At 43.0% G+C, this 22,742-nt stretch overlaps 1 protein-coding gene across 2 annotated transcripts in view; it reads right to left on the bottom strand.

The window, feature by feature from the left end:
• The window catches only part of OSBPL11 (oxysterol binding protein like 11), a 37,459-nt gene extending 26,208 nt beyond the window's left edge, over window positions 1-11,251 (bottom strand). Inside the window, exon 1 of one of the 2 annotated variants that reach the window (XM_085310201.1) lies at window positions 11,028-11,251. In XM_085310201.1, the coding sequence (XP_085166327.1) occupies window positions 11,028-11,155 (128 nt within the window). In that variant the 5' untranslated portion in view covers window positions 11,156-11,251. Of the gene's footprint in view, window positions 1-10,561; window positions 10,580-11,027 lie in introns of those variants that run through there. The other variant, XM_085310202.1, reaches the window with a different exon arrangement.
• Between the last annotated feature and the right edge of the window lie 11,491 nt (window positions 11,252-22,742).

Genomic DNA, 22,742 nt, shown 5'->3' with positions numbered 1-22,742 from the left:
AAGAAGAAAAAGAAAAAGAAAAACCCAAGTGTTGCAACAAACACATCACTGCCTTGAATACCAAAAAAACCTTTAAAGGTTGAATACCTCTGAACATGGCTGCCCACATATCAACTTTAATATTCAGTTTTTAAGTACAGTAGACTGAAGCTGTCCCTATAATGACCACAGGAGAAGCATGAAATGCATAAAAAAGTTTGCATTCTTTTCAGAAAATCACCCCTCCCCAGTTTCAAAGAAGTTTTCCACAAGCCACATTTTCATATATCTAAACACTACTAACGGATAAAATAAAATATCTACAACCAACTATTGCTAGTTTATTTGTCTTTTTCTATTGTGCCTCTTAAGTGGGAGCAGATGTCACAGCCTTGCAGCCTGACTTCCCATTTCAGAGGGGGAAATAGGAGTCGGTGATAATCAGGCCAAATTCCTTCTGTATCCTGTTTACTTGCAACACCCAAAGTCTTGAGCAGGGATGCATGGAAACAGCAATCCCAGAACGATGTCTTTCAGCAGCTTCAGCCAAGGCTCGCACCTGATGAGCACCGGGCCAATATCTTCTCCGTGAAGAAAACACCCCACAGGTCTTCCCACTTGCCTCTCCCGCTCCTCCCCTGGTTAAATTGTGGTTCTCCTCAGAAGCCCCACACAAAATCACTGCAAACAATGACATAAAATTTAATCGATCTGAAAAGCGCTTAAAGAAAACTTCCAAGACTGCCCTTCTGGCAATTTTAATTTCAACAGGCGCAAACAGCACAACATAGGATGCTTTAGGCAGCCAGTCCTCTGAAGACCAAGACTAGCAAATGCCATAGCCAAGTGCTTCCCTGTGGGTTTGTGTAAGGGCTGGCTTCAATAAGCAGCTGTATACATCTGGATTTGCTTCAGTGGAAAAGACTATCAGGAGCCAGCAGTTCGTGCAGATGTTGAAGAGGGCTCCTGAACCAAGATCAGCCTCTACGGGGTGCTAAAGCCTTCAGGCCCCTGCTGGGGAAAACAGCTCTTTTCTACATGGCTCACAGAAAGGTATGAACTCCTGCTGAAAGAGACTCCCTTCAGATTAAAAGCAAGCAATAAAGGAAAGAACAGGGTATGAAAATAAATTAGGATTTTAAGTCCAGATCAGTGAATGGTTCTGACTACATAGCTCTCACCTAAAAAAGCATCAACTGTTTTCACTGAATTTGTTCATTTCCGACTGACCACAGGCTCACGTGCTGCAACTGCTTGCTTATTCCTCAGACTTTGCAAACTGTTAATCTACAAAGCACTGATTCCCCTTTCCTTTACAAGGGAAGGAGGCAGGGATGAAAGAGGGGAAAAACCTACATCAGCAGAGAAAGCTCTGTGCATTTCTGCAACTGCAAAGATCACTTGCTCCCAAGAAACTGCAACCATGCTAAGCCTTCTCCAGTGCCACGATCCTTTGGAGCAACAGTGGGTTGCCCAATACACTGAGCAGGGTAAGGCACAAGTCCCCAGATTGCTTACAGGGTATCTGTATCAATAAATTAACTTTGTTCTTCTAAACTGCTTTTGAAGAATGGAGAGGGAAGAGAAAGAAGAAAAAAAAAGGGATCTCATTGTGCAATTCACCAATACCACCATATAGTCAACTGCAAAGTGGTAGCAAAAGCTCCTGCTCTTCAGCTCACACATTTAACTATTTGATTATGAAATCAGAAACCATCAAACAAGTGTAAGGAAAAAAAAGATCCAACAACACAAAAAGAACAGACAGTAAACCTCAGGAATGCTTCAGAATGCCGCTAGGCTGCAAGTGTACAAACACACCAGCAACACACAAATCCTCACTTGATGCAAGAACTTTTTTAAAGTATCTCCGTAAACCCTTGAGAACACAAATAGGCGCTGGAAGAGAAGTGCAGATTTGCCATGGAGGAGGATTATGGCAGAGCTGAAACGATCCACCAACTGTCCAGGAGCACCTTGTGATGCTGCACAGGCTTCTAGCCTTGGGCTGCGAAGGGCTGTACAACACCACGACCCCCTGGGATCCCCACTGCACTTGCACAGACAGCTAAAACTTGTATTGAGACTAAGTTCTCAAGGAGAATGACAAATCAAGCTTAAAAGTGTTGGTTTTTTTGTTTTGTTTTGTTTTTTAATACCATTCTAATTAAACTTGCATTTGACTCTCCTCTTTTGCACATTATGCTACAGGTCAATTTACACAAATAAAACCATACTGTAACTCTGTTGCAGGATAGCAATAACAATATTAGCAATAGCAATAAACAGTGTTTAATGAACAAGTAGCAAAATACTGCTCTCACTGGACTACTACAAAACTGATTATTTAACTACTACATCATTTAAAGAGTTCTGTAGCTCTCAAAATATAACTGCCTAGAAGACAACTATGGTGCATTTCAGTTAATCAATGTGTCTTCTGTGTATGTAAACAGCACAGGTTAGTAAGGACTCTTCCCACATACAATTTATTTGCAGACTTGCATCCAGGTAATACAACAGAAGCAGGACCCAAAAGTCAGTAGCCAGTCCTGTAGTCCTGCAAAAGCAACTAATGCCCAAACTACTACTGGCAAAATAACTGTAGATTCAGCTAACAGCAACATTTCAGAGCTAAGGTGTAGAAAAAACAAGAAGCTCAGAAGGTACGAGCTTTCCACTTTATACTTCTGAAGCACAACTGTTGTTGCCTACATTCCTGCAGTTCTACCACCAGTTATAAATACATTACCAGCAAGTTTGGTACAGCACCATTACTAGAATGGGAAGTTGTGCATTACTCTCACCAAAAACCAAAACTTTCCCTTGAAGGCTGGTTTCAGAAAGCTCACTAGATAGATTAAAGCTGCTCTGCTCAGCAATTGCTACTGGCAAAACATAATCCAAACACACTGCTGGATAGGTATCTTTGAAATTCTGCAATATCCAAAAATCTAAAATAGAAAGTAGTGTATTTACTACTTCAGAAAGGACTGGATCCTGATAATTACTATCCACAGAAACTGATGGAGCAAACCTATGCATCATGCCAATATACTATGCAAAGTCCAACATGTTTTAGCTTAACAACTACCGCATTTTTCTTCCTGGGGCATTTTGGTCTGCTCCTAATCTAGTAGCTCTTGACCTACCAGAAGTACAAATATACGCTCTTCTAACTGCATGACTAATGTGTGATTACAGCTTAAACAAAAAAATCATATTGACAACTACACATTGCCATCCTGGACTTTGTAGCAATACACAAGTGGCAAATACACTGATCATCTACCCCAAATAACTCTCTCACACTTTAAATTATTATTTTTGAACCATTTTTGAGACTTTTCAGGTTAAACACAGAGGATAAAAGTTATCACTATCCTGCATGCATGCAAAAGCACATTCAGTGGACTACAGTCTCTACATATTCAGAAATACCATTACTACAACACAGGTGGAAAACTCTGGGCCACTGGGCTCCAGCAGCAGCAGTCAGTGGTTTGAAATGTAGTTGGCAACTAGATACAAGTAGTACTCTTCAGAGGTCAATACCATTTAATACTTTCAAGAAAACGGCCAACGAGACATGCCCTCTGCACCCTCAGAGAAGACACTGAACCGAGAAGCAGGCAGCACGCAGGATGGGCTCCCACTGAGGGTGGCCCTGCCTGTCTGGAGGAACTGACTGACAGGCAACTCCTGAACTTCAGCAAAAGCGATGCAAAGTCTTCCATCTGGGACGGAGTAACCCGTACAAGCCAGGTGTGTCATGACGTACAAGAGAAGTCTGACAGACTTGAGTATTTTCAGCCTCCTTCAGGAGAAGGGATGATTTAAGAGTGGAAGGCATCTAACTGCTGCCTTCCGCTACCAAATGGGTGGTTACAGAGGTGACCGTCAGTCTCTTCTCAGAGGTGCTCAGCAAAAGGACAAACCTTGATGGTCTCAAGCTGCAGCAAGAGTAGTTGTTGGACATAAAGAAAAATTCTTCATACTTAGAAGGGTTAAGCACAAGGATGGGAGTCCAGAGAGGCTGTGGGATCTCCATCCTTGGAGATACTCAACATTTCCATAGAAAAGGCTCTGAACAACCCGACCTTACTTTGCAGTTATCCCTGCCTTGAGGGCTGTTTGGACTGGAGACCTTCAGAGGTTCCTTCCAACCTAAATTATTCTATAATTCTACTAAACACAAAAATTGAACATCAATATTCCTACAGTAAGATTGAGACACAAGGTACTCAGAAATTATAAAACACTAATTAAGACTGCAAATATTTTAGTTTAACCAACTATGATTATGACACTACATAAAAATAACATGATATCTTTCTCATTCAGTGCTTTATGAAAACAGTAAACCCCAGAGACAAGGAATTATTCACAACGCTATTCCTTTTCATTGTGCAGCGGACAACAAAAGGTCTTGCTCCTTTGGCACTCATGCTCTAATAAAAAAAGTTTACTTACAGATTTCTTCTGTGGTGTTTGTCATTGATATTTATAAAGGATTTAGTACTGAATAATAAGAGGACATTATTATCCCATTTTACAGATACGGAACTGAGGCAAAGCAGATCCTTCAGATTCTCTAACTTTAAGCAGCTGTGACCCAATTTTTAAGTTTCTGGCATGTCATAGCACTTCATATGTTAAAACAGGGGGAGGAAAGCAAAAAAGAGGAACAGTGATTATAGGGGGAGAACAGTTAAAGTAATAAGACTGCTGCTGCACAGAAAGTCAGAGTCAGGGTCAGAAACAAGCTCATTAAAACAGCATCCTGTAGTTTTACCCATTAGACTTTTTCCTTCTGTTGCAGGCTATTCATTGCACTTCCACAGCAATGAAGTCAACCAACTTCACTATGCAAACTCAGGAAACTTAATTGCCAATATCTAAACACTCAGACACTCATGAAGTTTTTAAAGATTCTCAGCCTCAAAAACTCTGAATTTACATGGGGGGGGGGGAAAGAGAGAGGAAAAAAAGGAATATTCATGGCAAAAATTTTCCCCACAAAACTGAAGTTCTTGCTCCAAAGCACAGAGGCATTGCAGCTTGTCAAATATCAGATCTTTGGTTTAACACCTTAAAAAAATCATCATTTCTTCTACTCTACTTCAACCCATCCTTCCCTGACATTTAGGCACAGAGCACAGAAAATCTGAAATGATGCAAGCTTTGCAAGCATCCTAAAAAGCAGGTTGTCAAACTGTTAATTATAAGCAGTGAACCCCTCCAATAAAAATTAGTCAGCCTTGGCAGATGATTGGAATGGGTGTCAACACAATGTCCTTAAGTAAGTAGGAGTCCATGCATATATGCCTTCATTTTCATGGTATTTTGAGTACAGTAAAAACTTGCCTAGCACAATGTAACAGCAGCAGCTGGGCACTTTCTGGTTGTGCATTAAGCAATGCGATTAGGTCAGCCACATGCAGTTTATTTTTCATGTTTTCTCTGGGGAAAGAATGTGTGTAGCTGAGCAGAACGTTAATATCGTAGGCAATTTTAATTAACATGCTACTACTGGATTACACTGCAACAGGTAAATGTTGAAAAAACATGCTTTGTACTTAAAGAAACAGGGACATTTGAAACGACTGTCAGCTCCTAAAAAAAAAAATCTATTCCATGGAGGGAAAATAAAGTATTTGATGTTTACAAGTCACTTAAGTTTCTGCCTCCTCAATTTCGTTTAATACTAGGATACTCATTCAGAGTTGGCATGGAGACAAATACTCTGCTACGTCAGAACCAACACCCACATTCGTCCACCCTGCCCCAGTGAGTTTTACAGCCTACGCGTTCAATGTGGCGATGCTCCGGGAAGCACAAAAGGGACCGCGCGTTGGCGACCACTCGCGGAGCGGCCTTCTTGGTCAAGGAGGGAACCCTAACCTTGCTGCCCTAAATCAGAAGTCGGGCACTAGAACAGCAGCTACAGTGAAGATCCTATTTCAATTACCCAAACCTGTTTCCACATTCTGCCCACTTATCACTCCCCCGCACACGAGATTTAGTTCTCTTAATTTACGACCCACTGCAAGCTTCCGCTGGCTCCACCTCCGCTCGCCCCGTTTATAAAAGATGCGTGAACAAGAGCAGCGAACACGAGCGCCTTCTGAGAAAGGCTTGGGGCTTCAACACGAGTTAAGTCAACGCCCTTGATGAACAGTAACCTCAGTATTTCAGTAACACAGAACGGATCCTAAGGTTGACACAACCTGCTGACCCCTTTAAATACGGGAGCCCTGTCTGCTCTAATCAGTGAATTACATTACACAGCATTTCTAGCTTGGTGCGATGAACGCAGTATATTCTTTAAGACTCCGACGAGGCTAAATAAAGTTTTTCAGTCATTTCCCTCCAATAAATCACATGAACACTGGACAGCCACCCTAATTTGATCTTAATAGTAAAAAGGACTACAATGCATCACAAAATTTTAAATTCTGAGTTTTATAGCAAGTTTTTTGAGAAACTCGTCTTTTCAGTACTGAACCCAGCAGGCCCTAAATGCCACCAATAAATCAGAAAGCAAGCAGCCAGGAGCATCTGGCGGCCGCACAACCCTACAGCGTCTTCACAGCCCCCGCGGACGGGGGCAACGGGGATCGGCGCTCCCCGCTGACAGGAGCCCCGCGCTGCAGGCCTCAGCCAATCCGAGCGCAGCTTGAGATGACATCACAGGAGACGCAACAGCAGGGGAAGGGGGGAGCGCGACCGCCATTGGTGGCTGCGCCTCTACGTCATAACAAGGGCAGCTGGTGCCGCCAAACCGCCCAGGTAACGGCCAAACCGCCCAGGTAACGGCCGGCGCCGGGGCTCGCGCCAGCCCAAATTCTGGGGAGGGGCACAAGAAAAAAGAAAAAAAAAGGGGGGGTTTGTTTTAAGCAGATGGAAAACACAGATTATATAGGGAGGGGAGGAGGGAAAAAAAAAAAAAAAAAGGAAGTAACAGCAAAAGGAGAATTTTAAAAAACTGCCCCAGGATTACACTAACATGTATGACAAGGTTTGGGGAGTTTCTTCTACTTATCAAATGCTAAGGACTTTAATGCAAATTCCCGCCTGTTCTCAGGAATCCGACGTTAATTAGGTCAGCTAATACACTGTACAGCAGACTGAGCAAGATGTACATGCTTACATTAATACTCTAATAAGAAATGGATGTTCAGAGGCAGGAATGAAAGATCAGCAGGGGAGAGGTTCCCAATATGAAGTGCTGTTAAACCATGTGTTTCCTTTGCCTAATTTATCTATGTTTACTGAGTTGGCCTGTAGTTTTAAAGGCCAGTCAGATGAAATTTATAATTTATATCCTCGAGGATCAAACATTCTTGGAATGTGAGCACAAATGCATAAAAAATAGACAAAAACCCATATGTTTTCTTGCAGCAAAGACTGAGATAAATGGGACAAATTCAAGCTAATTTTCTTGCAGCAAAAATTGCTATAAACTCCACCTTCAATAAAAAGGAGTTTTATTAACATCCACTCTAGAGGACTGTATCAGTTTCAAGACATTTCCCTTTGTTACTACTAGCCAGATTAGTTTTTCAAGATAGCATAAATAAAAAGCATCAATACCTTCCACAGTCTAGCTTAGTCTCACACACTTTGTTTCCACTTGTTTGAAGAACAAAGAATTTTCAGTCACCCCAAGTTAACTGGGATCAAAATCTTAATTGCAAAAAGCATTTCCTTTAAGACACACTTAATTCGGTTATCAATTTATAAAGGAGAGCCCATGTTCATTTCAAAATGCAGAATTAAATTGTATGTGTTTCAGCCACAAGTTCTTCTGTTATGTTATCGTATGCTGATTTCCTCAAACACAGAAGACTCCAAATTAAGGTCAGTACTTGCTTACTCCCCCTTTTTTGTCTTTATGAAGACTGGTTACATAGTGCCAATGTCAACGCCAAAAAAACAAGGCTACTTGCAACCATCTAACTCGTTTTAAAGTTTTCTTATTTTTGCATGTGATACAATGGACAAATTACAATGCTATTCTGTTACTTTTTTGACTGAAACCATCCTCGGCTAGTTACAAGGTTTTGCTTGCCTTTGTATTTGCTTATACTCATCTTCTATTCCAGCCCAAAGGTACGTGGGAGTAATACTGCAATCAAATTTCTATGTCGATAGCCTAATCCCAAACACAATCTATCTAGCAAGAGGAACCTTCTTATCTGCCAACATCATCCTTAACACAAAAAAAAGATACCATTCTGCTTTTATCCAAATGTTCTTCTGTAAGGATTCCCAACTGAAGGTGATCCTGTAGCACTGAGTAACAGAAACTTACAGGAACAATTAGCTGCAGATAACTTGCATTCTTAATGACAGAACAAAACACATCTGATCTGTAGCATTTTACAAATAAGCATGGCAAAATCCATACGTAACAAATAACACAAGTCAAGAAACACAGGCAGTTACATGTAAAAATACACAAAGAATGAAAAAGCAAATTGTTTATGTAATGCAATTTAAAATCCTAAGATTAACTATTATCAGGAAATTGATGAACGCTTTGTGTATATTTTAAATCAACAAGGGAAACAATGCTGGGAATCCTTTTAATAACATACGAATTGATAGATTTATTTGAGAACAGAGCCTCTAAGAAGAATGTAAGAGGATGGCACACAAGCATGTCTCCAACTTGGAAAGATAATCTCGTTTCTGTAGCTACAGTACTTCAAACTTTTAATTTTGTAGATAAATGAAAACCAGTTATTGTAACTAGTTTCTCTTAAAATTATCTGAAAGCCCTTCAAGTCGAGCTGAGAGGATTTTATTATTATTATTATTTTTTTTTTTTAATTTCTCTGGTACATACTTTGACCCGCTCTTTATTTAGCTCATGGATACAGATTCTGCTTTTCAATTCTGAAACATTTATACTAGCTGAATGAAGTACCTTTCAATGTTATCTTCTTTCTCTCACTGCTATTATACTACTCTGTTCATGTAATCTAGAGGAAGGCAAGAGTTAACAGCGGTGCTTAGGGCTAAAAGTAGAATTGTTGAATGCAAATTATTCTTTATATAGGCAATGCCATATTTATTTCCTCATTTGATTACTGATGGAAATAACCTGTTTAGAAAATGTTGTAACTTAAATTACATTACCAAGTAATCTTTTAATAGTACAAAGTTATTCAGAATTGTCATCTATTTGAAATTCTCATCATTTACTTTTTCTAAATGGAAATATGAGGGGGGAGCATCCACAATAACATAATCAATATATAAAACTTCTCTCAGTGATCTAGGAAAAAAGTAAATAGAATAAGTTTGCACTGGAATATTAAAGCAAATTAAAATGAAATTTGATAGTTGCCAGAAATAACATGGACAATTCCCACTTACTTCTGGGCTATGAATTAGTGACAGGCCCATCAAGTCATGAACTAGGCTCTCACTTAGAAGGTCAATACAACTCCTGCCCTACAATCCATGACATAAACAATAAACAAAAAAATCAATTGAGCAATTTTAGAAAGAATTTCACTGTGTAGTATCTAACTACAACCACTACCTTAAACACAGCATAGCAAAAAAAGGAGGTTCAGATAGGGTAGTAAAAGCAATTAGATACTCGAGTCAAATTCAACATTAAAACATATAAAATACTTTCATTTTGATTTGTGGAACACTGTGGAAGATATTCAAAATAAGGAAGTGCTATAAAATCTATAAGTCTTCTATAAATCAGTCATATTGATTTATGTTCTGCAACAGGAGAACAAAAACTTCTGATGAAAATTAGAAGTATTCGTAAAGGTACAGATTAGATAAAATAAACCCTGTGATTCACTGGTGTGAAACATATGGTCATCATAATAATAACCAATGTCATAAGGAAATCTACAGTTCACAATTCAAGAAAAAAATGTTTAAAGGTGACTGGCTAGAAACAATGGTTAAGATAATCAGTTATTACTGGATTGGACAAGAAACTTTCTTTGTTTAACAGCTTGAAAAATTGGCTCTTAAATCATTTGTTTTCTTTATGGTACAAGCAACCATAAAGGAAAACTAGTTATGACCTAGATTTGCAAAGATTATTGAGCTGTTTACTCCCTATTAAAATCATTAGGCATTAAATACCTCCACAGTCCAGCCTCAGCATTCATTCCTCTAAACCATCTGATCTTCCTCCACTCGCGCAGCACGCACAGACAGACTATGCTCTAGTTTCTCGGTCCCCACATGCAGAAAGCCAGTCCATCTGGGCTGGCAGATGACTACTTGGGAGAATCCCCATTTGAAGGGGAAGTGTGCAAACTTCACATCGCAGCATTACTTTCAACAGCAACAAAGCAGAACTTCAGTCAAAGAGGAGAGGCTGGAAGCAGGGACGCAGAAACACCCCAGACCAGGCCGCAGCGAGCCCATTAGCCCTACGCTCACCAGCAGGCGCGTGAGAAACGCTCACCTGCGCCCATGGGCACGCTCACCCGCACACGCGAGAGGGCCCACCGCTCAAAACCACTATTTTAGCTTCAATCCGTCGCACACTAAGGCTCTGATTTTTAGCTTTTCCCGCTCGCTCGCCCATTACCTGCTGTGCCTGACCAGTCACTGGGGCGCGCGCCGAGCCCAGCCGCTCTTGCGGAGAGGCAGGTTCAAGACAGGGACTCGACACGTACCCCGGGGAAGGGGGACTCTCCCCGCGAGCAGCGAACCAAACCCAAACCGTTCCTCTACGGAGACAGCCCACGAGTTCAGCTCAGGGCAGCCCTGCCGAGCCAAGAACGGGCACAAAGCACAGGCTCTGGGCAGCGCCGAAAAGAGGAAGAACGGCTGCTTTGGGCAACTTCAAACTGGCCTCACCATTCCGCTGTGGGAAAGGAGGGGAAAGGAAGGGGGGAAAAGGCCAGGGGAAGGCACGCTCCGCGGCGGCGCCCGCAGCCGGGCCCGCGGCTCGGCGCCACCGCCGCGCAGCGCGAGAAGCCGAGTGGCCTCGGCCGCGCTCCCCGCGCCGGCCCCGGCCCCGGCCCCAGCCCCGGCCCCGGCTCGGCGCCCACCTGTACTGCCAGCCCTTGGCGCCGCGGCCGCCGCCGGTCCTGGCGCCGCTCTGCCCCGGCAGCAGCGGCTCGGGTCTGCCCTCACCCTCGGGCCCCCTCATGGCGCCCGCAGGCTCCCCGCACTGCATGGCGGCGGCGCCGCTCCGCGCCCACCCCGGCCCGGGGCGGCGGCAGCGCCTCGGGACGGCCCCGGCCCCGGGCGGCCCCGCCGCGGGCCGACGCCGAGCGCGGGGGCCCGCTCAGGCGGCGCCGGGGCCGGGCCGCGCCCGCCCCATGCGGGCTGCGATGGCGGCGGCAGCTGCCGGCGCCCCCCGTTCGCTCCACTCCGCGCCGCTCCTCGCGCACACCGGCGGCGGCGGCAGAGCCCGCCCCTTCCGGCTCCGCGCCGCCCGGCCCCGCCGCCGCCATCTTTGCTAAGGGCGGGTCGCGGCCATTTCCCGCCGCTGCCGCGCGGGCGTCGCCCGGGGGCGGGCGGGAGGCAGTGACGGGGTGAGGCGGTGCCTTAACGCGGAGCAAACGCAGCCGTCGTGGAGCAGCTTCCCGCGCTCCGTCCCTCGCCCTCCTTCTGAGAGGGAGGTTTACTTCAGGCAGAAGCTGCTGGGGGATTTTTTGGTCGACGGCCAGCGTTTTTGGGGGGTAACGGCCACGGGCCTGGTGCGTTGTCCTGACTGCGCTGAAGCGCAGAGAGGAGAAACGCTCAGCGGCAGCCCCAGAGCGGGTGCACCGCGGAGCCCCGGCCTTGGCTGCTGCAATACCAACAGCAGTACAAATGCAACGAGGCTTTCAACTACTGGGAGTTAACATTTAGCCTCAAAGGAGCAGCAGTCCCTCATAATGAGTTAAAATTCATAGCAACAAGTGCTATTTTCCCACAAAACCAACCGCTAAAGAGAGGGAAGAACCTGAGAGATGTTGCAGAAAAACTGTTAGTTGGTATCTTGCTGTGCATTATTGTGCTTTCAGGTCTACTAGTATTAGTTATGAGATAAGCTGCCTTTTTCTGTATGGTTTGTCACATTGCAGCTGAAAGAAGAATCAGAAACCGCTGAACTTTTAACTAAACCAAAACAGCCTGTTTACTAGTTATGGTTATTACTTAGAAAAAGTTCTTTTTTTTTTTTTTTTTTTTTTTTTTTTTTTTTTTTTTTTTTTTTTTTTTTTTTTTTTTTTTTTTTTTTTTTTTTTTTTAAGATATCTCAGTTTAAAGGGTGGGTGTCTCTCTCAGGATATCACTAATGCGGGTCTCCCTTTGCAAATTAGTTTCTCTCAAGGACTCATCAGCTACAGGCTTTTGTACAAATACCTGTCTTAGACATTGGGAATTTTTTCTGGAGAAAGGTTTTTCTCTGGATGGGAATGTTTCTCTGGACTCTTGGCTGACTGATGCCCTCTAGTGAATAATCTGAACAATCCTCACGGAAGAACATTTCATTTTATACCAAACATTTGTCTTAATTTCAAGTCTGATATCAAGTATTCAAAGAACTCACATCTGTTCTTCACAGCCCAAATAATATATAGAAATAGATATCATCTCAAAAAAAAAAAATCAGCTTCTACAGAGACCCATAACAGGGCCTAATTCAGAAGTCCCCTGAGCCTTATCCTCAAAGCAAAACCACACCTTACTCAGACTTTGAGAGAAAAAGTATTTTTTTTTCCTTTTGACACTGATTATAGTATATGGACTAAGCATCTACACAGAATGACAGCAAGGCTAACTGGGAAAGATTAGTTTGTTTTTTTTTATAATCTTGCCAGCCGGGCATGGTTTTTGCAAAACCAAAACTTAATTGACTATGGGTTGAAGGTAACTGTATTACATAGTAACAGATGCCAACCCCACTGAAATTTTCATGGGAAAACTTGGAGCAAAGAGAACTAGGGCAAGAGTCCCATTTGTCTGTTTTTATTTCCTGCTGCCTGATGACAACTGATTCCAAGAGAAATATATTTTTCCTGGGCTTCCACTAGACCTTTTGTAACTGTCACAGATGATTGCCACCTACAACTTGTCCAACACAATACATAGGTTAGCATTTCTTACTATATGTTTCTAGGACCTCTTGGGACCTGGTCCTAGAATATAGGATGGTAAATATAGATTCCCTTCTCTATACATTTTGGGTTGATTTTTTTTTTGGTTGTTTTTTTTAAACGTTGCACTACCAGCAACTGTCATAAGGTGGCATTGAAAAAATGCTTAGTGCCATAGAAAGGCTAAGAACAACATGAACAGTTTTGCTAAGAATTTCATGTTAAAACTGACTTTTATCTTTCTTTATATTGCTACTAAATATAAGTTCTAGACAAATTCACTGCTGCTGTCTCCCGTAACCCTCTGCTTACAATGTAGTGGCTCATAATGACCAAAATCACACCCTGGACCTAACAAGAGCAGAAGAGGGGACTGCTGGAAGGCACACAGTACAGTACTCCAACTCGAGTGTGGCTGAGCCTTGCCCTTCACTGTGATCTCAAGGTCCAGTGAAAGAAATCGGGGAAAGTTACAGCTCTTCAGAAAAGAAAGCTCTTCAGTTACAAGAAAGCATGAAACAAACAATACATTTATCAACGTTTGTCAGATCAAATCCTCGTAGACCTGAATCTGGCTACAAGATGAAGTGAATCTCATTTTATTATAACTTAGGTTGAAGCAAATTTGCCAGATCTGCTGTAATTTATCATCCTGTTAAATTTAGAATGTTGTGCAGATCGAAAACATGCACCTCCTGCTGATTTCCTCCAAAGCGCCATGCATGCTTAGCGTTTCTTCAGATCAGTATCGCCAAGAGAAGCTATACTTCACCAAGATCTATCCATATCCAAAGAGCAAAGATCTAAAATCTAGCATATTTTTCATTACTTGCGTGCCAAAAAATTGTAATTATTTTAAATAGGAATGATATGAGTTTCCTATTATTCCCTTTTCAGTCAAACAGGATTTTTTTTCTCTGACCTAAAAAAATACGTTTGGATGAGCCAAGGTTAACTTAATGTTAAACTTGTGTCCTCCGGTAGCTGATCCACAGAAGATAAATGCTTGCTGCTTCTACCTGATAAGAAAACTATATCCTTTACAGGCATATTCAGGAATGACATAAATCCTGGGAAAGGAAAGACGGAAGAAGTGCATCCTGCCTTTATCACACTAAGTGCTGTTTTTCATAAGCATTGCTGAACTGGAACTGGAAAAGTAACTGATGGCCAGGAAGATATAATTGCTAACAGTGCTTCACATCTGCATTTGTTAATTGTACAATCTCTGGCTGTTAGGGTTAAACTCTTTCTCAAAGCTAATATTCCCAACTAGTATGTAGGTTTATTAATAGTCTAGGAAATACATTTTTTATTTTCTGGGCTCTTCTAGATAACGAACATGAAAGAACTTACTCTTCTTACTAACAACAAAATATACCTGCCTACTGCCTGCAGATGCTGTGACACAAGAATGTGAAAGTAAATATACTCAGAAGGACAGCCTTCTTCCTACAACATACTGAACACAAAACTGTATTCCTCTGGCCTTAGCTGAAAGCAGACAATAAGGTCATGTAGATATAACACAGATAACTTCAGTCTCCAGAGTATTTTACACTGTTGAAATAATTTGATGGAAGATCTTCATTTGGAAGCTTTACAAATATCACTGTATTGTGGTCCATGGCTTTGCTGTAACATAATATTCCTATGAAACATTGCTCTGTTTGACATGCAGGATCACAGGTGCTTGCTTTTAATGTTTTTTCATCATTCCTTCTGTAGTCTTAGTAAGTCAAAACCCTTTTCGTTTAGGATGTTCAACCATGTCAATCTTCTCATACTTTCCTCACTCTTCCCTATCAATCTCTATCATATTCTGCAGTAATGCAAATCCAGAGTAGCTCCACTGATCCTCAAATGTACAGCTGAAAGCATCAGATTCACAGATGGCAGCAGCTGATGCTGCCTACAAAGTTCCTTCCCCTTTCCATAACCTATTCACCTCCTTCATAGTCACATTTGCAATGCTTCCAGTTCTGCTGAGTGTGACTTTGCATAAAGTCATGGTCTGGGCTCCAGCATTACATCACCCAAACGTGATTCAGACATCAAAACGTAAACGGGGCCAGCAGCACCAGCCGCGAAGGTTCCATCCGGCTGGAAGCCAGGAATCCAGGCCAGCCAACTCCACAGTCCCAGCAGCTTTTCCCACAGTAAGGTGCCACCTGACGAAAAGGACTGCTCTCTGGGAGCTCACTGAGGGTAGTATTGAGGGGCCCTGCTCCTGTCTCCAGAGCAGGTCCTTCAGAGTCGTAGCCCAGGTAGCGCTCTTTTCCTTCTGTGTTTCTGTGTGGAGCCACTGTGAAATAAAGTCATCCTTGTTGTGCAGCCACAGGACTGCAAAAGGAGCAGAAGTAAAGATGTTCTACAGTCACTACAGATCAGAGAGTATAATAGCCCCCATCTCTCTCCACACCTGAGTATTGTGGCTAGTGCACTCACACTGCATTTTATGTTCTAGACCTCTGCAGTGTATGGTTCTGCCCACCACCCGCCTCAGTGACCTAGAAATGGTTAAAGCACTCACACATAGTCTTGGCAGAGAAGTCCAAGTCCCTGCACAGACTAAAGCCTCTCCCAGACACTCTGTCACAGGGGCAGCATGTCCACAGAGCCGCATAATAGACAGCGGGTGCACAGTGCTTGCTGAGCTGGCCACTTTGTGCTAGCTCTCCACCTCTGCTAAGCCCAGAAGAACTTCCTCACCTGACTGTGTCCCATAGAGATGACATCAAGCATACAGTGAGTTCAGTCTCCTGCAAAACTGCAGCTACAAAGTGGTTATGGGGACTCAGGGACTTCCTGCATTACAGCTCCTAGCAAGTTCCCATCTCAGTTGGGTGACAACCATGGCGTGACCAGAGGTCAAGATATTTTCAGAGTCATAATATGGTAGAGAACCTCAGCTTGATCCATTCTGCTACACTAGCAGATTTGCTCACCATGGAGCAGAATGATTTCTAGAAGCAGACCTAGTTTAAATTGGCAGTTTGCTGGAGCTGCCACTTGCAGCTGAGTGCATGTCCTGGTTCTTCCTCTTGCTTTAACCCTCTGCTCAGTTAACACAGAGACACCCTTCTGCCCTTTTCTCTCCAACTTGTGAGCAGAGAGATCAGGATGTTGCCTCATCTGCCTTTGTGGTAGAGGTCAAGCTGTTCTAGCACAAAGGGTGAACATAGCTAAAGCACATATTGCTTTTATTTGGTCCTTTTGCACCATGGAAAGACTTGCCTTCTGCCTCGCACTCAACAGCTCCTGGAAAATTGTGCTTCCTGAGTTCAAGGGGATCTTTTTCTCATGTTTTTCTGCCCGTCAGAGAATGAAACAGAAACACTTGCAAAATAGTTACATATTCAAGTCCTTTGTGTAAGGAAGGTACCTTCAAAAACACACATTCATCTGCATAGGACCTGACTCTCCTTTCAGTAAAGCTATCCATACGTGAACCTTGCCATGCAAAATCAGCCCTTTAGCATCAAGGGGGCATCCAATGGCTTCTCCATATGGTGAAAATGAGCAGGTATCAAATGAATAGGACTGAGTGACATCTTGAGCACATGTAGATGGAGAAAAAGAGGCCAAAATCACATCTCCTCATTATCATCGTGGGTATGGTGTGTGCTTATGAACAGGGAGCGCATGTTGTAGTTGTGGTTGAGGGGCTTCTCAGCTTTGTCATCTACCTCTAGGCCATTTCCAGCCTTTTCTAAAGACCTTTTCTGCCCTGCCATTATGGCAAACATGCTTTACAAGATTGTCCTCGCAGCTGTCAGGGGAACCTCAAAGAGCATTGCTCTCTTCTACTGTTCTGCACCTAACCATTAGTTCTCCTTTCTGACATGCTTCTCAATCTTGAAAACTGATGTGTTTATATTAATATCTCAATTAAACTTAACAGTTGCTGCATGAATTCAATTCTTCAGTAACCAGCTCATTCTCTTAGAAGTTTTTTTGTGCCTTGCCTTACTCCTACACACTTTTGCTGCAAGGTTTCTATGGCAACATGAGTATCTCTCCATCTGCTGTAGCTCCCCATTATTGTGTTTAGCTCCTTGTTGTCTCAGCCAAATGCGGTTTCCAGGTGTATCATGATAACAAGATCAGTCTGGAAAGCAAGCCAAAGCACTTCAGTAATTTTTGTAAGCAAACCTGTCCTTCATAATTTGATTGCTCTGTTGCTATGTAAACTCTGCTTGTAGGAGACTGATATGGAGCTTTTCTCCTTACCAGATGTCCTGCTTATATCTGCATACTCTGATCAGTTCTGCGTCCACTTCATAATTTCCACCTTACATTTTTCCTTCCTATTGCAACCTGTGCTTTCTACAAAATATATATGTTTGGATTATGGGAAGTTGTTGTAGGTCTATTGTAAATAAAGCAAAGTTTACCTGCTTGTTGTTTATTTGTATCAAATCACTTACATACAAAATGAACAGATTTTTTGAAATAACAGACTTCCTTTGTTTGGGATTGACATTTATTTTGAAGACTATAATTTACAGTTGTGGTCTTTCTCCCAGTAAATACACTATTCAGTTCTGGTATAGTCCTGCAATATTTTCACTTCTCCTGAAAACCTTCTTGGTTGGATTGCAAGCCCTAAATAGCATAGACTGTTTACAATTGAACTCTAGGTCCATTCTGTTGGAATCCTTCAGATTATTGAAAATATACTTAGTCTTCTATAGGACTAAAATTTCATCTCATTATGTCTTAACTTCCTTTATGGAGAACTTATTTAAGCCTGAAAAAATATTCTTCCTATATATTTCAATCAGAAACTGCAGCAGAGAACTCATCGAAATAGAATGAAAATAGAATAAAAATTTCTCTGTTGATTTTTTTTTCTAGATCCCATGAGTCACTAAAATCAAACTGCAAGAAATCAGTGTGGAAGCTGTAAAGCTGTGAGTAATCTAGATTGTGAGCTCTTATTTATTTGTACCCAACATCCTGGAGTAGCTGCTTTGAGATATTACAAGCTAACTCAGTGAAGTGGTTACTATTTAATATCTATAATTAAAAGTAATTAAGTGTACAGCAATCTAGTTTATGTATATGTATATCTAGTTCATGCAAGCACATTTAAAAATCCTGCAAACCTTGCATTTAGAATTATAATTCAGGGAGTGCAAAAAATTTCCTCTGAAGAACAAGTAGGTCCCTGATATACAGGCAATTTTGATGCTAATACTGTCCACCAGGCTGTTGGTTGCTTAGCCTAGGATGTGCAGGTCAGGTACGGTGTTCACAGTTTGGGTAGAGGCAAAGCACTCGTTTTGTTAATGACTGTGACACAGTCCGTAGACCCAGGCCAGGGTAGATTTCTGTGGATGATGATAGCAGAAAGGCCGCTTTCACAGGCCTAGGCTGAACTTGGGAACCCTTATTCTTTCCTCCAAACCTACCCTTCCATAATCCTATCCATGGGATCAATGCTACCAGAAGTAAATGTTAACTGTTGAATCCTGCTGACACCAGGCCACAAGGTCTAGCAAAAAAAGCTACATTTTCATCCCCTCTTTCCCTAAAGTCTGAAGTCTGCATTAACAGAGATGCCAAGCAGGTATGCTGCCTGGACTAGTGGTCACCACCATTCAAGGGAGTGCAAAATTCATATTGTGCTTTGCTTTCAAGTAATCACAAGACGAAAAAAGCTTCCTGGCTCTTATTTCTCTCTAGACAGATTACACAAAATAAAGCTGACTATTACCATCACTGCATATGGTATCATTAATCAATGAGTAGGGAAGATATTTAAAAGCTAAAGGAACATTCTGCTTCAGTTTTGTTAAGGGAGATAATGCAACCCCAGAGGGCATGGACTTAAGCACATGGATATGGAAATTACTGCATGCAACACAGTAGCAAATTCAAGAGCAAATCTGAAGACTGAATGCTCTCCATCACCAAAAGCTACAGACTTTACAGCACACTGGCCCTAGAGTAAATATTAGCAATGAGTAACAAAAGACATGGAAGGAAACAGAAAATGGGTTAAAGTGCAAGATAGGGTTGTTATAGGTAGATCATGAAAAACTAACTCAATATCTTTCTTTGATAAGATAATTGCATTTTCAGACAAAGGAAAACTATTAAATCTTATCAGTCTGGACTTTGGTAAAGCATTTGATTTAGTATTACATGGAAATTTGTTACTTAAACTGGAGAAGATGAGGATTAATGTAAACACTATGCAACACTGAAGGAATCTGGTACGCGGGCAAAAACTGCTGGCAGTACTGATAGCAAAATTAGGGGATTGGAGGAATCAGGCTCACTGAATAATTTCATTAGTCATCTTGGTGCAACAAATGACAAGTGGGGTAATTAAATTTGCTAATGACAACATTGGGAGACATTTTCAATACACAGGAAATCTTACAGGAAGAATTAGATGATTGTTATGGCCTAGTAACAGACACGGAATGAAATGTAACAGCATAAAATGCAAGGACAGGCACTGAAAGACTAATACACTTTCTGCTGTAAATTAAAATTCACTAGCTATGAGCAACAAAAAAAGGAAGAACCATGTGTCTAATGTAGTTACTAAAAAAATGTAAATGCAATCTTACATGTAGCAGGCCGAGTATTTCTAGGAACAACACGTAAATATATACAAGACACTGGGTAAAATTCTGTAGAGGCTCTATGATACCTTCCTGGTTATCAGTGTTCAACAAGCTTGAATTTATGCTGGAACTGGTACAAAGAAGTGCCACCCAGATAATCAGAGGAATGGAAAAGCTATCACACAGAAGGTGATTACAGAGCATGTCTTGCTGAGCTTGACAAAATGAGCACTGAGAAGGAATCTGACTTCTCTGCAAAAACATTTGGAGTTTAAGGCAGGCAGAGAGGGAGAATAAGCACTAGGGAAAAAGGAGATATTTAAACTTAAATGTTGGTACAAGAAAAGATGGGCATAAAGTTCATATGAAATTCAGCAAAGAGCTCCAACTGTGAGAGGAGTAAAGGTCTAGAACAGCTTCCTAGGAGGAGAAGAGGAAGCAAAAAACTAATTTTAAGATGGAGCTTGGTAAGCTCCTGAACTGACACCAAGAGTCAGGAGCGTCCCAGGAGTGTCCTTCCAGGCTTAAATCTGACTTGCCCTGGGGAGCAGAGCAGAGGCTGCCCCATCCCACATTCACATGGCTTACCCTATGCACCCAGTCCAATAGGCTGCCCTAATGTCACCGACCAGGAGCTATGTCTAGACTGTATGGCAGGCAGGGCTGCAGTTTAGCTTGATTTAGGCTGCCCTCAGTGCTCTGCCCATAGAGCTCCCGGTCCCTCCCTTCCCATTTCCAGGGTTCAGGCACAGGTGCCTGTTGACATTGGTGGTATTTCTCATTCTCATTTTTAGGGATGTTTGAAGGCCACATTGTCACCACAGAAAGATCCACACCTGATTTAAGAAAATACCTTTTATCTGCCCTGGCTTTGGGTCACTGACATGGAGCCTGGGGGGCTGGTTTGTTTTACAGCAGCTGTTCAACTGATGAGATCCAGTTGGCTTTGTAAAGTCAACATGTGCATTGACATGTGCACAACCTATTAGGTGTCAAAGCAGATCAGGTGAGGCTGGGCGGGGTGGCCTTGAGAGGGTAGTCTTTATCCTCCCTGTTAAGCAGACTGAGCTTTTGTGTCTGTTGTGCACTAATGACTCACACTTGAGAGTTAGTTCTCCTGTGCTTATGTGAAAAACTTCATGCCTTCATTGTAAAGTCAATGCAGACGACATCCTGCACCTTGTCTGATACACAGTTGCCAGCATCTGCTACTGTCCTATGGCTCTGGGGCTCTGCAACATGATAAAAGACCTATTTTTCATGGCACTTGTATGTCCCCACAACAAAGTGCTGCTGAGATAGCCTTGAAATCTAAGTTTCCCAACCTCCCATGTAAACTTGCCTGCATACAGCCTGGAACAGTTGAGGTTTTTTTGATGTATGCTCTCCTATCCGTCTCCATGGAGCAGTGACTGCAGACATCCAGAGGACAGCTCATCATCAGCACAAGTTACTTCCACAGCTAATTAGTGTCACAGACTTATAAGCTAACGTGTGTACTCACAGAGGCTGCTGCTTCTAGTCTCCACAGGTGCTGTCATATCCATCTGCCTCCTCATCCTTTGCCAATACCTCCAGCTCACCCCTTCTAGCTTCTGTGCTTCCACACGGCCAATGCATGGCAAACTCAATGTGGAAGCTGCATAAATCAATCAAGCCAGAGGCTACTGAACTGATACAGTATCCATTTTCAAATGTAATTAAAAACTGCCACATTAATTTACATGAATCTGTTACTGTTTGCAATACTTAAACACTATGTTGACCAGGGGCATCTTCTGTTGTGCAAATCTAGATCCAGAAACAGTGCTAAAGTGACTGTGTCCTCACCTAAGGGCTTGGGGACTCGGCAGGATAGAAGAGCTTGCAACATAAATAGAGGAGAATGGGGGAGAATAGAGCAAGAAAGATGATGGCTGCAAACATCATCTCCACAGAAGAGCTTTTTCATGGGAAGGGGTTAAGTTAAAGGGAAGTAAAGGGGAAGGAAGTAGGCTAAAAGGAACAGAGGAGCTATACAGGCAGGGGAATAGCAAGTTAGGGTGAAGAAGCAGGAGAAGACTAGAGAAAATGCACCTAGATCAAGAGAAAGTTGTGTGCCTTGTCTGTGTTTGTAGCGTGCCCGTGAGCAGTATGAGCTCCCCATCTGGCGTCACACACATCTATGTCCCTGCTCTGCCCCTGTTTTCAGGGACCTGACCTGGTCCCTTTTGCAAGGTATTATTTTGTGGTATTTTGCCCTAGTTTGTGTGAGATCCCAGCTGCCCTCATCATCTGCAGGTCACGCCAATAGCTGAGCTGATGAAGAGGCTGACAGCAGGCAGGCTGTGCGTACGCATCCTTCCAAAAACACCCACAGGCTTGTGGTGGCAAAAGTTGGCAGCCAGCCTCCCTCTGTGAATCATTGTGTCAGGCCTCCTCATCACATGGAGCCAGGAACTCACTGACTCAGGTCCTGCTGCTAAGGCAGCATGTGTGGGCGCACGCTGAGCCCGTAGTCCCCACTGGGGGGGCGGTGGCGTGCCCGTGGTGGCACGGCAGGACAGGGGGAAGTGCAAGTGCAAGCCCTGAGAAGGTAGCGAGAAATGAGGGAGAAAGCTGAGAAAGTGTTTGAAAGAGGAAACAAGGCGTAGAGACGGGCTGAGCAGTGAATGTGGTCATTTTTAGGGAGCCATAGATGATTAGACCATATAGGGAGAAAGAAGATGCCCCCTTTATTTCTGCAGATGACTTTGATTCGACATCCCCCGTATAAGAACTGTGACATGGTCGATTTATCAGCTGAATTTGGCCCTGCAAAGGCACACACAGCCCTTCTCTGGTGTGTGAGAGACTGATCCTCGTCTCTTGGCAGAATCAAAGCCGTTATCCATCCGCCTGGCAGGACAGGTGGGACCTGGAGATGTTTATCATTGACCRTAGGGTCCACGTTTGTAGCCCTGGCAAACCTGGTCACCTTATGCAGCCAGTGGCTACGGAAAGCATGCACGCCACTGCCCGCCCGCAGGGAGCCACCTGGAGGGAGAAGAGCCAGGCGGGGAGCGGGCACAGCAGCCCCGGCGGCAGGGGAACGCCGCGGGGGCGGCGGGCCGAG

This window comes from Rhea americana, unplaced genomic scaffold (genome assembly GCF_003343005.1).
Source record: "Rhea americana isolate MKP2758 unplaced genomic scaffold, rheAme1 scaffold_313, whole genome shotgun sequence".
NCBI lineage: Eukaryota > Metazoa > Chordata > Aves > Rheiformes > Rheidae > Rhea > Rhea americana.
This window is presented reverse-complemented; position numbering and strand designations above follow the sequence as displayed.